General features: G+C 41.4%; 2 protein-coding genes across 6 annotated transcripts in view; both read left to right on the top strand.

Moving 5' to 3' along the window:
• Positions 1-507: 507 nt before the first annotated feature.
• Positions 508-9575, top strand: LOC106533556 (uncharacterized; the record flags this gene model as incomplete). The annotated part of the gene is given in 19 exon segments (XM_014029910.1): positions 508-1065; positions 1866-2024; positions 2257-2375; positions 2456-2639; positions 2710-2822; positions 2897-3919; positions 4017-4422; positions 4826-4950; positions 5985-6249; positions 6429-6556; positions 6657-6753; positions 6866-6988; positions 7256-7428; positions 7792-7889; positions 8471-8598; positions 8696-8876; positions 9010-9154; positions 9271-9347; positions 9515-9575. Coding segments are annotated over 18 exon segments (4014 nt in total). The 3' UTR covers positions 9346-9347; positions 9515-9575.
• A 2427-nt stretch (positions 9576-12002) lies between these two features.
• Positions 12003-16720, top strand: part of LOC106533553 (RNA binding protein fox-1 homolog 2) — a gene marked incomplete in the record, with an annotated part of 59093 nt that continues 54375 nt past the window's right edge. The window contains 1 exon segment of one of the 5 annotated variants that reach the window (XM_014029907.1): positions 12003-13035. In XM_014029907.1, coding sequence (XP_013885361.1) covers positions 12778-13035 — 258 coding nt within the window. 5 annotated transcript variants of the gene reach the window in all.

Below are 16720 nucleotides of genomic sequence, written 5' to 3'. Positions count from 1 at the left end.
TGTATGAAATCTTTAACCACTTCAAAAATAAAATGCTGTTTGTCTTGTCTTGACTTTTCACTATTGCCAAATATTAAATTTCATTATTTTATTTTATTTTTCCTTTATGACAGTTTCACTGAAATCCATCAAATAATTCATGAGATTTTTTTTGCAAACAGACAAGGTTGATTTAAACAGAAAATAGGCCTAACAAAGTTTTAATTAAAATATTTCAATGTGTGTTAGGTGTTACCAGCTACTATCACACCCAGGTTTAGCTTGATGTCTTCAGATTTTTGTGTTTAAGGTCAGTAAGCTGTGGCAGCCGTTTTGAATTGATTTGATTCCAAAATGTATTTGCATCCAATGATTACTTTGTAAGCTTCTATATCAATTCTTCAAGTTCATGATGTTGCCAACATGTACATTTGTAACACAACGTGATCTTTTTTTCCCTCTGGTGAAATTTAAAAACACACAAAACAATATAAAGGTAACTTTCTCACATTTCCGCATCTCTCTGATCTCGGCACCTTGCTTCTCCGTGATTGGCTCGTGCGTAATGAGTCTTAATTATTGGCCTCGCGCGCAGGTGACGTCTATAAGTGCACATGTTGGCCGAAGAAGAAAAAAGTCTCTTCCGAGCGGCGATGCCTTGCAATCCCAAAACGAGAATAGGTTTTATTTTCTTAGTTGTCGGTGTTTATTTTTATCCATTTCAGCCTTGTTGTTCGGTAAGTTTAGGACAAAGGAAAGATGGTTCGGTCACTTACCGAGGCGGCACCGAGTCTTCGACCGGCTGGGAAAGGACTGAGCGCGAGCACCGACAGCTGGGGCGCGTGGTTAAGGAGGTGACATGGAGCCCAAAGCTACATAAAGCCAATGAGCCGGATTCTTTCGAGCCTCGGACTGACTCTTCTTCTAATGGTTACCCATTGACCCAAACCAGCTCACCAAAACTGGGTCAAACTGGCACCAACTTTACGCTCGGCACCTCGACTTGGACCACCGGTGAAGTCCGACCGGAAGGAAAGTCCTCATCGGATCCAGACTCTGAAGATGGGTATCAAGCAGATTTTGCAGGTCAAAAACGAAACGCCACCTTTTCTATGCAGACCTTTAAAAAAATTTTTTTTGTGGAACAAAGTGCTCCAAACTACAAATTAACAATTATATCAAATAAATGTCAATTGCTTTTATAATGCCTAATCCTAATAAAAATTTAGAAAAAAAAATCAGCTCTTTAGATGGCTCCCAAAATAAATCCAACGCCTGAGTTCACTGTTCTCCATAGTTTTGTCAGAATAAAACAAAACAATTGAAATAACTTGGGAACTTTTACAATTTAAGGCCTAACTTGTCTTGAAGAAATTCAATTCTCCCACGTTTAATTTTAACAGAATTTTAGACTTGTATTGGAAAGTTGTATGGTCATCTTAATGTCAGATGTGAAGCTCAGCATATTTATTGTGCATGACTGCTAATATCACAGCAAATAGTAGCTTATTTGTAATTTTAAGTAAGTATTATGTGTGTGTTCATGTTCAGGTGAACCTGGTTCTTCTGGGTAGTTCAAATTGAAGTTTTTTGCTTAATCCTTCATACAGCTCTGGACGAAAGATTGCAACGAAGTGATTGTTTGGCACAATCTGCTGGCTACCTAAGATCTATTTTTATTGATTGGCATTAATGTGATTGTATTAACTGATAATACAATAAATTGACTAATTTGATTTTTACTTGTTTGTATGTGGTATGTATTAGGTATTGCATATATAAGCAAGCTTGAATTGATAGCAATATATGAATTACAATTTTTTTATACATGATGGTATCAATATTGTAAAAAAAAACAATTATTGTTCTTGTTTTCTTTTCTTTAGGTTTTTTTGACAAACAAGGGAAGATTTGGGGCCTGTCAGATGACTCCAGCCCATATTTCTCTGATTGGGAAGCAATGCAGCCTTTGGTTGAGTGCAATGATGACGTCATGACCCTGACTGTTTCTGGTCATGGATACACACACCTGCAAGTGGACAGAAGTAAGGTTATCTGATATTCATGTTGCATTCAGCATTTGTAATTATTTTTGATATAAATAGTTATTGCCACGGTTTTTTATAAATCTGCATGTTTTAATTAAGTCCCCACATCAGTTAAGATAGAAATGTAAAGGTGGAATATGTGAACGCTCAACTTCTGCAGGTTGCTTACTTTTAATTTAAAACAAGATTAGCAGTTCTATAGCTTGAACCAATTTGTTTTCCTCCACAGAGCGCTCCTCTCCCATCTCCATTTTCCAGTTACCCTCCTCCTGTGGTTACTCAGTGAAGGCATCATGGCAAAATCTGGAGATGATGGTACCATACGATGGGTGCTACATCTACAAGGAGGTACCGGCAGTGACTCATCATTACTCCTGTCCACAGTACTCTTGTGTCCATCAGTGCTGGTTTATGTTCCTATTTGTCAGAATGGCAGTTATGTGCTGCCCTTGCTGTGGTTGGGCAGCCCAGTGAAGCTGTCCTGCACGAGGAAGATGTCCACAGCTTCTCCTTTGTTCTCCCTGGCTGCCCCTTCAGTCTTGTGCTCCAGTTATGGCATGGCAGTTCAAATACACAGGAAGAAGAATAATCTACCTGTGCTATCAGTTATAAGTATGTACAGCAATGGTTTACTTCATTTTCCTTAAAAAAATTGGTTACAGAAAAGTGTACTGTTTTACAGTGGATGGAGCAAGAGGTCCATTTGTATCGCAAATGTGTGCATTCCAGGTCAACTCTCAACCTCAAGAGTTTACTTTCCTCATTTCCCACAAAGCACCTTGTATCACTACTGATGTAAGTGTTTTAAATATTCAACTTGTTGCCATTGGGGGGAAAAAACAAACATTTTATTTTAAATTTTTTGACAGGATGGTTTGAAACTTCAGCTTCTTTTAGATGATTACCAGTATGTTCTCTCCTGCCCAGTCATTTCTCAATTTTCCACTTTACCCTCTCAACCTGAGTTTTCAGTTCTGTCTCCTGGTGACCTTCGGTCATCTTACAGCCCAGATACCATCAGACCCAAATCCACTTCCCATTTTGTTCATTCTCCCAAAACTTCAGACCAGAAGCAAACTGCCCATTATGAAAACTACTCCCCCGATTTCTACACTGACTTCCAGTACCATCAACTGCCCCAAGTCAACCATCCCTCGCCACAGTCCCCTCGCCCACCTCAGCTTGGCAGTGACCATTTTCCTGGGTCCCAAATGTCTGAGGAGTACCCAGCTGGATCAGGAAAATTGTCTCGCTCTTTTGATGGACACCTGCGATACCCACTTTCTCAGTACCATTTTCCAGTGAAGGATCGTTCTCAAGTTTTTAAATCACCTGGTCACCTTCCTAAATATCGATATCTGTATTATCCCAACCTGCCATTTTCTTACATGTCATCAACCCCAAAAGCCGAAGAAAGTCCCAAACCTCCAGCAGGTTCTTATTATCCAAAGTACTACCTACCATCTTACCATCTTGCAACCACAGCAGAACCGGTGACCCAGTCCCCAGTTACAGTTCCCCCTCCTTTCCTTCCACCAAAACAAACTGAAAGTCATCCACATCAAACTAGTCCTCAATATCCACCTCTGTCTTATCACCACCACAAGCCAGATTTTTACTCTTCTCTGCATCCTTATGATTCTCTGCCCCTTAGTCCCACAGTCGGTACAACTGATCAACCCAAACGTCCTTCCAGACCGTTCAACCTGCAAAGTCATCTTTACTTTCAGCTGCCAACACATGTTGCACCTACCAGAGAGAACATTCAGAAACCAAGGACTCCCCAAGGATATAACTCGTACAGCTACCAACCAAATCGCCATATCCCCCATCTCTCTTTGCCCCTCTATCCAAAGATCCAACCCCATCCTTCTTTGACTTATGATCCAAAGATCCAACCCCATCCTTCTTTGACCTATGATCCAAAGATCCAACCCCATCCTNGATCCAAAGATCCAACCCCATCCTTCTTTGACCTATGATCCAAAGATCCAACCCCATCCTTCTTTGACCTATGATCCAAAGATCCAACCCCATCCCTCTCCATCTCTCTTTCCGAACAAATTGTTTTTGCCCCTTTATCCAATTAATCTACCATATCCCTCTTTGCCCCATGAGCCAAAGATCCAACCCCTTCCCTCTTTGCCACCTGAGCCAAAGATCCAACCCCTCCCCTCTTCAATACCTGAGCCAAAGAGTCTACCCCACCCTTCTTTGTCCCATGAACCAAAGGTCCAACCAAGTACAGAAACCCCTTACACTACCAGCATATTCCCTTACACTACCAGCATATTCCCAGACTTTCCACTTCCCAAGACTCCACATCTCCAATGTCTGAAGGATAAGATGGCTGTCTTCCTGCCTTTTGCTAACCCAGAATCCCTTCAAGTCAGAGGTGAGTGTTTTTTAAAACATTTTGTTTTCTGCTTAATGTACAAGTAAATTAAAAATCCAAGTTATCAATTTAATGTTTCTTTAATAATTTAAGCAAGATTACTAAGATTTAACATTTTTGGCATTTGTCAGTACAGACCTGTTGTCTGAAAACAGCATTGTACCAAACACACTGTGCTTTGAAAGTCTTTGTTTAAACCAATTTAAGCATGTCAACATAGCCCCAAAAGATTATTGGTGAGCTTTTTAGGTTTCTCGCTTAGCAGGAAACAAAAGCTTTTATAGTGTTATTTTTTTATTCAGTTCCTCTTATTGAATCATCCATCTTACTTACTAATAATATTACAATTTGTGATTGTTGCAGATTTCAAAGCTCTAGAATAACTTGTTGTTTTAAATCCCAGACCACACAAAAACATGGCAGTTTGTCTCCACTGTGTCTCCGCTCTGTGGGTACATGTTGCAGAGGATTGCAGATCGTGGGTTAATCCTCCACTCTCCGCTGCCTGCATGCCACAGCAACCTACAAGTAAGATTTATTCCAACTGTTCCCTGTTCACTTTTCAGAATTTTTGTACCTTTTTTCTATTGTGTGTTTTATAAAGATTGGCTTTATTGTCCCCTGTCGCCAAGGCAGGGGACTTAAATGCTCTCCATCCATCCATCTGTTAAAATTTCCGAAAGCTGTAACTTTCACATAGAAAGGCTAAGATGTACCAAATTTGTTATGAGTCATCCATGTTGCATGCCCATTGACAAACATTTGGCTCTAAATTCCACATATTTCAGCCAATTTGCACCCAGTTTGCTATGGTCATTCCTAATCTACCTCTCTAAGGGAATGCAGTACAATTTTTGGGGTGTGTGTGTGTGGCCTAATTGCACATCACGTCGTTGACATGTTTGGCTGTAAATCATACATGATCGTTCTGAACCAAATTTTGTGTGCTTCACAAGGGAGATCTGCTCAACATGTTTGTATAGTAGTTTGACAAGATCACTTTAGCCCCTCATTCTATCCACTGCTCACTTTGAGATGATTTAAATAATGAAGGCCTGTGACGATTCCAACAAAGCTAATAATAGTTGATCATTACTGAATGGTGACGGGGGACATCAGCGGCGGATGGCGTTAGTTCTGTCTTGTTGTATTAAAGTAAACTATTTATTCATCTCAATCGAAATGAAACCACACAAGTTCTTATTTATAAAATATGTCCATTTGTACAGCAGTAAATTTACACTACAGAACAAAATGAACTAAGACTGCTGAAGCTTAGGGTTTGTGCCATTTCATTTTGCTTGCATGTTGAACACGGACCAGCAGTTTGTTGTTGGCAGCTCATATTTGTAATGGATCTCACAATAAGTCATTTGTGCAGCATGCATCTGTGCAGGCCAGGGTGGAGTGTTTTATTGTCCGTGCTTCTCGGCTTATGAGAACTCAATGTTCTTGTTGGCACAGCCAAATTCACACACTTTATTTTTAAATGCAGGAGCTGGAAACTATGCGTGGTTGTTCTTGGTGAAATTTGTTTTCATTATTGATTTTTTTCTCTGTAGCCTCCCACGACTATTTCCTTCCCCATCAAGTATTGGGACTTTTCCGTTTGGCAAAATCGGAATCTGGATTTGCTATGCCCGTATCAAAGCAGCCATGAAACTCAAAGAATCCCTGAAACTCCAGCCCCGATTGAGCCGTCCAAATCTGCCATTCCACGGAGCTCCTCTATTGCTCAGATTGCCACCAAGGCTGAAGTCTTCTGCTCTTCCCATCAGATGAAAATAGTCCTTCCCGCTGGTCCCGTTTCTGAAATAGTTCTTAAAGGTATGTGTTTGTCTTATGGTGCTTAAATTCCAGGTACATCAGTTCTGTTTAGATATTTCAGGGTGCAGTGCTTAGGGGATGGTGTTTTTTGTTTTTTATTGTGACTGTTATTCAAAGCTGTATTTGTGTTAATCTTTAATGGTAAAGAAAATAAGTATGGTTGCACATGTGTATTTTAGATATTGAAGGGAAAAAGATGAATTTGGATGAAGCCCCAAAACACTGTGGGTATTACGCCAGCAATGACAAAGACGGCAAAATCCTTCTGACTCTCCACTTGCAGTCCCATTGTCACATGAGTATGCAGGCAAGTATTGATCCTGACCTCATATTGAGCATGTGACCTTTTGTGTAAACATCTAGTTTATGAGGATATTAATTCTTGTATTAATGTTTTCCCCTAAAAGAATGAAAGGTTTGTCATCAGTGTGATCTACATGACTGAGGATGGAAGAAAGGAGACTCAGATTTCCTGTCCAGTTGTGACCCCGAGGTCCAAACATGGTAGATGGATTTTACTTCGTTAAAAGGCTGTTCCGTTTTCTGAAAGGATGTTGTTTCCAGTCCAGTCAGTTATTTTAACTGTGTGTCTGACATTTGTCATGCTGCCCCTCAGAGTGCAACCTTCAGCCTGAATACCGCCTCCCCTGTGGGTCCAGCTCTATATCCCAGACAGAGTGCCTCTCCATGGGCTGCTGCTTCAACAAGCACCCCCCTGCCTGCTACTACCCCATGGATGGTGAGCTGCACTCTGTATCCCTACTGGCATTTTCACGCCACTTAGCTAAGTGCAGTTGAGTTGTTTTGAGGACAGGAAAGTAAGGACTGTAGCTGCTGGACGTGTGAAGGAGCATATTCAGGGTCAGCACAGCGTGATTGAAGCTGGCAATGACACAGAATCTTAGGTCTTGCCTAAGATCATTTGCCTCCTGAGATTTCTGACCTTTTTGTTCATGTGACCTTTTCGTAACTGCATGTGTATCTGTTTGTGTGCATCCCCTTACAGAGTGCACTATTGACCGCCACATGATCTTCTCTGTGCCTTCCTCCCTCACGGACCCCCCTCTTTCCCCTGCTCGGCTTGTCGCTGCCAGCAACTCTACCTGCATACCTCAGAGAGCGACCGCTGAGTACGCCTTGTTCAAAATCCCAATGGATGGCTGTGGGACACGCAGAGTTGTGAGTTGTACGAAAACAAAAAACGTTAAACAGGGAAACATGATCAGATTTCTGGACTGTTTGATCCAGAAAAGGTTGTTTTTTTATTGTTTTCCTTATAAAAATCCCATGAAAGATCCAGATAAAACCCTGAATGTCCTAATATAAAGTCAAAAGATTTTTTGTTTTGGTTACTTGTTGATGGACTTCAGTCTTACTGTCCCCTGGCTTGTAAAAACATCTGTATTTTTATTTATTTGCCTATTTGAGATTTGTTTCAGATTGGAGGAGCATCAAATACTTCTTTATTCCAAAACAACAAACACCATCTGATTATTTAATACTGTGTGTTGAACATTTTTATTTTTGTTTCTGCCCTGACAGGTGTTGGGGAAGACTGTAGTCTATATGGTTGAAGTCACAAACATGGTACAAAAAGTCAGACTCAACTACGGTACCATCACACGAGACTCTCCTGTCAGGTGAGCTGGTTGTATGTTGAGTTCACCTGCAGTGACCGCACTGTTGGAACTCCACCTGAACAGCTGGAGATAATCTGCTGCTTTTGTCATTTAGTTTTTTTTTAATGACAAACAGCAGCTGTTACAAAATTGTTTTTCTGTAGATAAACTTGGTATATATTTTTTCTTGATGTGCTATGACAATGGATCAAAGAAGTTGGAAACATTTAAATGTTCTTAAAGAGACACAAATGTTTGAGGTTCTTGTACAGTGTGAGCCCTGCTGACCAAACAAAGGTGCATTGGTTATAAACACAACAGCTGCTCCTGAAATGTTTCGAGTAAACTCTGAGGGACCGGTGAAGCCTTGAGTAACCCGGAGCCTCTGTTTCTCAGATTTATGTTCTCTCTGAGCTGCTCTTTGAGAGGTGATGTCTGACCATGTCAGAAACCAAGTGGCTGTTAGGAGTTTATCTGACTGGAGGCCAGGGTGAAAAGCTGATTATGATGAAAGATGGCTAATAGTCATGCCAGAAAATCCAGGCAGATATACTGTATAAAGACTTTTCTCTCATATGCTTTTGCACTGGGGTCATTTTCAGGTTGCTGGTGGAGTGCAGGTATGTGCCGGGAACAGTTCTGAGTGTCGGCTACGTGGTTAAAACTCCTACCTTTGGTCCTGAAATTCATACCCAGGGGGTGTTTGGCGTTCAGCTCAGGATTGCTAAAGGTAAAGATTAGTACTGTAAAAGACGTTTGTTGTTATGCATTTTAAAACAATGGTTAATCAAATGATCATTTTCTGTTCTCCAACCATCTAATAATAGATGCTGAGTACAGCAGTTATTACCCACAGTACCATCAGCCGCTGCATATGTTGCTGGGAAAACCTCTCCATCTTGAAGTACGGCTCCTCAACTCCCCAGATCCCAGTTTGGTGCTGCTGGTGCATTTCTGTGTGGCCTACCCCCGCTCTGGGAAAGCTGTGTGGGTGCTGCTTTACAACGGGTATTCCAAAATAAAAGCGAGCACAAAAAATATCCACATTTTCACACAGGAGGATTTTGTTGCTGCTGTTTTTGCACGCAAATTTAACACCTCTTTTCCACTTTACGTGACTCATAAATGTTCTACTCTCTAGTTGTCCCAACCCCTTGGACCCGGCCCCGCCAGAGACTGTTTTCAGTGATCCCACACCTTCATCTCCTCAAAGTCAGACGCGCCGCTTCAACATTCGCACCTTCCAGTTCCTTCCTGATGGCGACTTCCAGGACATAAATGAAGAGGTGAGGCTGTGACGAAGACTGTTACAGAAATAACCGTTTAAAGACAGATTGTGGGTAAAACATTGCATGAGATCCTGATTTATTTGCTGTTATTTGCTGATTTGCTGTTACCTCAGATCTACTTCATGTGTTCGACGGAAATCTGCTCACCACTTGATGGGCCTTGTGTTGAGGGATGCTTTGGCCAATGACGGTGAGAAAACTTATTCCAAAAAAACTCAGGAAGCATAAATACTTTGAAAGCCTTGTAATAAACCTGACTGAACACAGCCTAAGGTTGTAGCTACAGTTTTATGTGACAGCATGATTTAACTTAATGAGGCGTGAATTATTAAAACGATCCTTTTCCTGTCCTTTCAGATGCGAGAATTGATGCTTGAAGTTGGAATGATCTAGTAGGTTAATAAATATCTTAAAACCATTGCTTTTGTGGTTGGTCTCCATTTATTCCTGTTTTTTCTTTTGGTCACAGATGTCACTCATTTAACCTGCAATAAAATGTGTTAATGAAATAATTGAAGGTATCACTCTGTAATTTGCTTTACAAACACCTGCATCTAATTAAATCTGCAAATTGGTCTTCAGGTAAAGCAGGTGCTCACATATTGAAGAGCTGTGGCACAAAGCAGATTTATAAACTGGTAATTGACTTTACTCACCCTAAATTAATATCATTTATTTTCTTTACTGATAAAATTTTATATGCATCACTACATCCTTGAGAATCATTACTGTTATCTTTCACATGCTGCAGTGATGTTCCTGATATAGCTGGACTGTGAGCATTGCCTTATCAAGCAATCTGTCAGAGTTTCACAAGTTTTTATTTTTTTAAACCTGCCCTGTCAGGCAAGTGACAACAAATGTTACCTCCCTGACCCGAAACGTTACCAGCCCTAACAAAAATGTTCAAAAAAGTATTAAAAAAACAAGTACTGGACAAACTAAGTATATTTGAATGTTTATACACACAGTTATGTAATATGACAACTGACTGAGCAAATGCAAACATTGCAAACAGTTGGCAAAAAAGTTTTTCTTAATTTGGTGAGTAAAAACTACCGGTATGCTTTTCTATGTAGGGGTGTAGGTAACTTGTTTAGTTTAAAGCACTGGTGCTGCAGAGGTTGCTGGTTTTGTAGCACAAAACAAAAATATTGTAGCACCAGCATAAAATATCTGTTGCAATCTGTAAAAATAAAGTAGTGCATATCATTAAACTCACTGACAAAAGAAAGCACTGAAAGTTTTGATTTCCATTGAATTGTTTTCATCATTCGGTGAGTTTTGTGCAAAACCATTTTTTAGTGTATTCGAACCCACCAAAACTGAAAAGATGGTGTTTCTCTCTCTCTCTATCCCAAACCTTGCTTTACTATGTAGGTAGGTAGGTATGTAGAGCACCTAATTTTTTAGGTACTTGCCTTGCTTGGGGGAAAAACATTATGCCTTTGAGACTAATTTTGAAAGTGAATAAAAAAGGTGGAAATTGATTTGTTAGTGAAGCTAAATTTTTGGTTAGCTGTGTCCACCTCTGCATGGCTCCAACAGGAGATATTGGTTGAAAGCAAATCATGGACTGTGAGCGAGCATAAAAGGATCATGTCATGTAAAGGCACGAGGAGACGTCATTCGTTGCATCTTTAATAAATGCCACTGACTACACTGAAATTATGAACATCTCTTGTTCCGTTTAATGGATAAATTGAAGCTGCATGAAAAGCAATGTGTTCTGAAAAAGTAAAATACTTAAAATTCAATTACTAAAATAAAATTTTAATACAGCAAAAACATGCTTTAGCTTTATATTTAATGGTTAATTTACATTTGTACTTCCTGTTTTGTTTACTGGCCTGTATGGAGCCGCAGATAGAAATAAGCCAGTGGCTAAATTTGTCAACACATCTCCCTCTCATTAATGTAATGTTTTTGTGCTTTGTTCTTTTTCAATAAAGCTTAAAGAGAAACAAATTCAGCATTGTTACCTGGCCCACATGCAGAAAACAAATGATTATAATTTCAGGGTTATGTGGTTTAGAGGGCTCGCACTGTTAAAGGAGGATGAAATGATACAAAGAGCTCGTTAACAGTAAAACAAACGGAGCGGGTATGAGGGACAAATGTTTTGTGTTGAAAGATGAGCTGCAACATTTGGGACCAACTGCAGCTGTTCTCAGGAGGTCAATCTTGTTGATATGACCTGTGCTGGGAAAATGAGGAATGAGTACTGGGTGCAATAAAATAAAATGGATTTTTGGTGTAAATGGGATTTGCACAAAAGTGAGTCAAATGTTACTGGTATCTAAAATACTGCAGTAGCCCATGTAAGATTCCCAATGCTGTTTTTGAAACCTGTATGTTTTCAAAAATGTTTTTGTTCTTTTGAAATGGACCCTTTAGTGCCAGGAAATCCCTTCTTGGCCTCATTGTGCAACATAAAAAAAAATAATATTCATGACATCATTCAAACTAGCACCACTTTGTGGACGTGTCCAGCAACTCTTTAGTTTGTCTGCTTCCTGTGTTAGCCTTTTGACCACTGGGTGTCATCCAAGCAGTAAAAGTGCCAGAGGAACATAAGGTTCTCCGTGCTTGTATGACTCACAGCTGGGCTGATGAGCAGACCTTGGCCTGGGTAATGGTTGTGTAATGAGTTAGGCATGAAATCTTGCAGAGGGAGAGAAGCCCAGCCCGCTGATATCCAGTCATGTGAGGTGAAAACCAGCAAACGGAGGAGGGGAGGGGGGATCCACTAAAGTCAGGAATGATTTGGGGAAGAAAGTTTGAGGGGGTGGACTGTGGAGCAAGGGGCTATCCCCCCTCCTCCTCCTCATGAACTCGCGCACCTCCCCTCAGTGAAATGTATAGAAGCACTGCGGCACGCTGCGTGTTTGCGGGCTGCATGGCTGCCTGGTTCAAAGGCAGAGCGGAAGATAGGAGGAGGGGAATGACTACAGAGAGGGAGGGAGGGAGGACAGTTTCCTTTCTGTAACACACACACTGCTACAGGGAGAAAAAAAAAAGAAAACCCAGAGAGGGAAGGAAATAATAACCAGGAGTGGGAGAAAGAAAACACCGCAGCCCCTCCATCCATTTATCCGTCCGTCCGTCTGTCCGTGCGTCCTTTCCTTTCTCCTTTAAACGCGCAGACTTGCGGACTAACATGAGGACTGACTTTCAGTGAACCTCTCTGTGGCTAATAGGAAAGAGGCGACGGGGAGGACATGTTTGAGGGGCTGCGCGTCTTGATGTTGCTGTAGGCTCCAGAACCAGTCGGCTATTACTGAGGAAGAGGAGGAAAAACCAGGCGAGCGAGCGCAGACGGATGGGAAGTGAGCGTTAGACTGAGCGCAGGAGCCATTGCTGCGGTCGGTGTTTGTTTAATTGGTTTTGTTATGACCCCAAATAAGGCAGGCCTCTATACAGGAGCTACTTAGCTTCAGAAAAACGCGCTCGTGTTGGAGCCTACTTCTTTTTTTATTCTAGCGGGGGGGATTAAAAAAAAAAACTTGCCACATTACGAGTTTTTTATCAATCTGATTGGCTTTTGAGGGCAGGAGATTAGATTATCTTTGCGCACACTTCAATCGAGCGGAGTGAAAGAGCAAGAATTATTTTTTTAAATGTTAATGTCGACCGACGTCGCATCTATCATGCTGCCTGTGTCCCGGACTCTCATGGACCGGGACAGGGAGCTGGACAGCGCCATGGCCGGCGGGGTGCATCCCAACCCGGGCGGCGCTCCCGCAGCTGTGCGGGGCATGAAGCGAGGAGACCCGGAGCCCGACGGACAGGCGGCCGCCGCGCTGCTGGACTCCACCGGGGCAGAGTGCAAGCGGCCCCGCATGGACGGCTCTGGGGGGCTCGGTGAGGTCGGACAGGTGAGAAGAAGTCTATTTTTTTATAGATAATTTTCAGTCCGTACACATTATGTTTTTGGTTAGGCTACATGTTCAAGTTGTTTTAATGAGGAAAAGCATTTAAATAAGAAAGAGTAACAATTCATGATCCAGATGCGTCTATGCCTTTAAATAGAAGCTGAAAGATAAATAGCCATTATTCTGGCCATTTTGAAGTGGGGTTCTGTGGAGAAATCATGAACAGTTACTATCTTACCTGGTGTAGATAGCATTTTGAACAGCTTCAGGCCCCACCAGGAGTGATGTTTTGTGAATAAGCAAAAAGCAGCGTCTTGGTGCCCCAAACGATATTTTTAAAAACTGGATTCAGAGTAAAAAAAAAAAGAAAACAGCCTAAACACAACCGTTTTGTAATGAAGTCATAAACCTACAACCCAAAATGTGACATGAAGCACTTTAAAAGTTTTGAAGTTCGATTTCCTTTTGGTTTTGACTGCATCCAGCTGTTTTAAGCTGCTTGTTCTCCAGGCTGAGGCTGTTCTACAACAGGTAAGATATTAACTATTTATAGCTTTTCCACAGAACCCCACTTCAAATGGCCAGAATAGCCCCGTAAATCCATCAAACCACAAGGTAGCTACTGTAAACAAGCCTGATCTGTCATTATGTAGCAACAAATAACCTGTCATGGGATCTAATATTAGATTGGACTAGAATCCTTTTTTGTCTTGGCTTGTTTTGAACTTTGAAGGGGGAGGGCCGCTGTGTTCCCAACTTTATTATAGGTGTGTGTAAATCAGCCCCTCTCTTACCTAATCAGGCTGATTACTTCACCTCTCAGAGCCTGTTGTTTTATCGGTGTAACTTTGATCTGAAACAAACCTGTTTTCTCTCACCGTTGGCTCAGTAAACTTGCCGTTCGTGCCCTCGCCGATGCCCTGAAATGGTCATATCTTGTTGCTAATAGAGCACCACAGGACAGCAGGGGATGCTCGGGATATCATTAGAGTGGATTATGTAGGCTGAAGTACTCCGGTGGAAGACAGAAAGCCATTTTGCCGTCACTGAAAGAGCCAGTAATGGAGGTGAAGTGGCCTGTTTGCTCCTGGTTGTGGGGGGGGGGGGGGGGGGGGGGGGACTAAATGACTGCCTTTACATCGTCATCCTGTCCGAGAGTGCTGACAGACGGGCTCAGACGTAAGGCACTTACGAACACGTGTGAATGGAAGTGTGTGGGAAAGAGAAGCTCAGATCAATCGCTTCATGCCTCTAAAACGTATCGAACCAGCTGGACAGTCCGGAAATGAGAGTGGGAATGGTATCCCCCCATTCCCTCACTTGGTCCCAGCCTCCTCCCCACAGTCCCAATCTCTTAGTTAGAACAGATTAGCACTATCACTGGCAGTAAAGAGGCTTTGTTCCCAGATTATAGGCTCATATTGGACGGGGGGAATCTAAGATTATATGCCTGTTAGCAGAATATTGCATGAACCACTGGATAGATTTAAGTGTAACAGGAAATGGTAATGAAAAGTAACACTACAAATGATTATTAGCTTGTCAAGATAGCCACCACAGCTAATTGACTTGAATCAGCCACAAAATGTCTGTAACACAGTCAGTTTTAATTAAAACAAGCTAAAATTGTGTGTGTTGCTGAGATTCATTAACACATAAGGCTTTTCGTTAAATTATTCTGTGAAATGGCCACACACACCAGTCCACCTTTAGCCTCTGGTCATCCATAAACCACAGATTGAGCTGGCCACTTCCCACTCAGATGTGAGCCTTCAGAAAAGAAGCAAGCAGAACTCAGCAGGGCTGAAGTGGAGCACGACGTATTAAATGTGTGACAATGTGTCCCTTGTGTCATTTTTTTTGCCCCTTTGCCACTAGTGCCACTGAAGTTTAGTGTCGGTACAAGCCATTTCCATTAGGCCAGATTCTTGGATCCAGCCCCCTTTTTTGGTACGTACTTCATTGTGGTTCCAAGTGGTCCCAGTCGACACCAAAATGTGACACCAGAACACTGTTCGTCACTGATTGGCTAGGGGGTGGAGTCACTGAGCTGCTTTTACAACAACAACTCGAGGCGCCATTTTTTCAATTGTAGCAGTGGCATTAGTCGTGTTTCCGTTCAACTTTAATTCAAATTTTTAAAATTTCAGAACTTATTCAGCAAATGTGTTTCCATCGCACATTTTGCGCATTAACTCTTTTTTTGAAAAAACCCAAAAACCACTCCCACCAACCGCCCAAAACTGGAACCGGACTGGAACATCAATGGAAAAGCACCCAAACTGACCCGTTTTGACACTGACCGGACTGACACTACACTAAGTGGCACTAGTGGAAAAGGAAAACATATTCTCTCACTTTAGGGGTCCTCTTTGTGGTTATTTTCTTTTTAACTAATTGCAAAGTTGCCGTGTGTCATCATCAATATTCCCCCTGCAATAAATCTGTTTGTTGTTTGATTCTGCGAGCATCAGAAAATAATGTCATCCGCTTATCACATTATTGAGCTGTGGCGCCGCAGGTCTTTTTTTTGTTTGTTTGTTTTTTTTCCAATTGTTTTGGACTGGCCCAGCTCTGATGTTTGCTGATCCTTGCTCTGGCAGCACAGAGGTGAGCTTTCTTTGACTCTCCGCTCGGTGCCTCTGTGCATTCAGAAGACACACGGAGGCGTCCAGAACACGCCTCAGACCTGGACTGAGGCGTCTTGTGAATGAGCCTCTGATTAACAAAGTTTTGGCTGAAATATTACTCCTTCCCTTCTAAGCACAACATAATCTTAATTTAAAGCTCTGGTGATCTGCATTCCTTTAAGAAATGCTAAGTGATTAATTAAAGCAAATGAAGATAAACGCTAACTGTGTTCAGATTCTGACAGGATTCTCATGATTGACTTCTGAAGCTGCAATTTTCAACGCTTTCTTTGCTAAAAGATTATTCAATTGAAAAAAATAATAATAAACTTATAATGAAAAGAGGCCACAGCCTTAAACCTGGTGGTCATCAGCAGCTCCAAAAAGTTATTCTTAATCAAAGTTTAACGTTGACTTTTTAAAAGTCTCATTTAAATAGTGCATTTTTTTCCACAGTGTTTTATGTGTCTCAGATGGATTGTTCAGACTTAAAAATAAGACATTTATATTGCTTTATCCTTTATTACTCTTGGAGGCAGCCCTTTTTTTTTGACTGATGTTCAGTTTTCCAGCTTTTGCGGACCCACTTTCCCAGAAAGCTCCATAAAATTAAAGAGAAGCGTGTCTGTGAAGCTAATCTTCAGAGGATGGAAAATATTACAGTGTTCTGACTCTCAGAAGACACACAGTCTCTGTGCTTTAATCCTTTCCTTACTTGATGAAAGAAAGAGAAGGAAAAAATGTTACTGCTGACATCTCTGCAGGAGTTGAACTTTGACCTTCATGCACTGTGGGTGTGGTTGTAGTGAGTCACTCATTTTCCCATTTGAAGCTGTTCTATGTTTTTTCTTATCATTGTGCAGGAGTGGAAGAAAAAATTGGTCTGGTCACATGTCAAAGTTTGAACGGAAAAGGTAATTTCTAAATGAGCACAACAAATTGAGATCCCCAAATATTGGCCCGTGGCTCAAATCTGATCCCACATTAAGTCTTATCTGGGCCCAGATTGGTTGTTAAATACCATGTTGGTGGAAAAGGTTTTTATCTTAATTTAATGT

Source organism: Austrofundulus limnaeus, unplaced genomic scaffold (assembly GCF_001266775.1).
Source record: "Austrofundulus limnaeus strain Quisiro unplaced genomic scaffold, Austrofundulus_limnaeus-1.0 Scaffold970, whole genome shotgun sequence".
In the NCBI taxonomy this organism is placed as follows: domain Eukaryota; kingdom Metazoa; phylum Chordata; class Actinopteri; order Cyprinodontiformes; family Rivulidae; genus Austrofundulus; species Austrofundulus limnaeus.
Note: the sequence above shows the minus strand (reverse complement) of the source record. Positions and strands in the feature narration are given on the sequence as shown.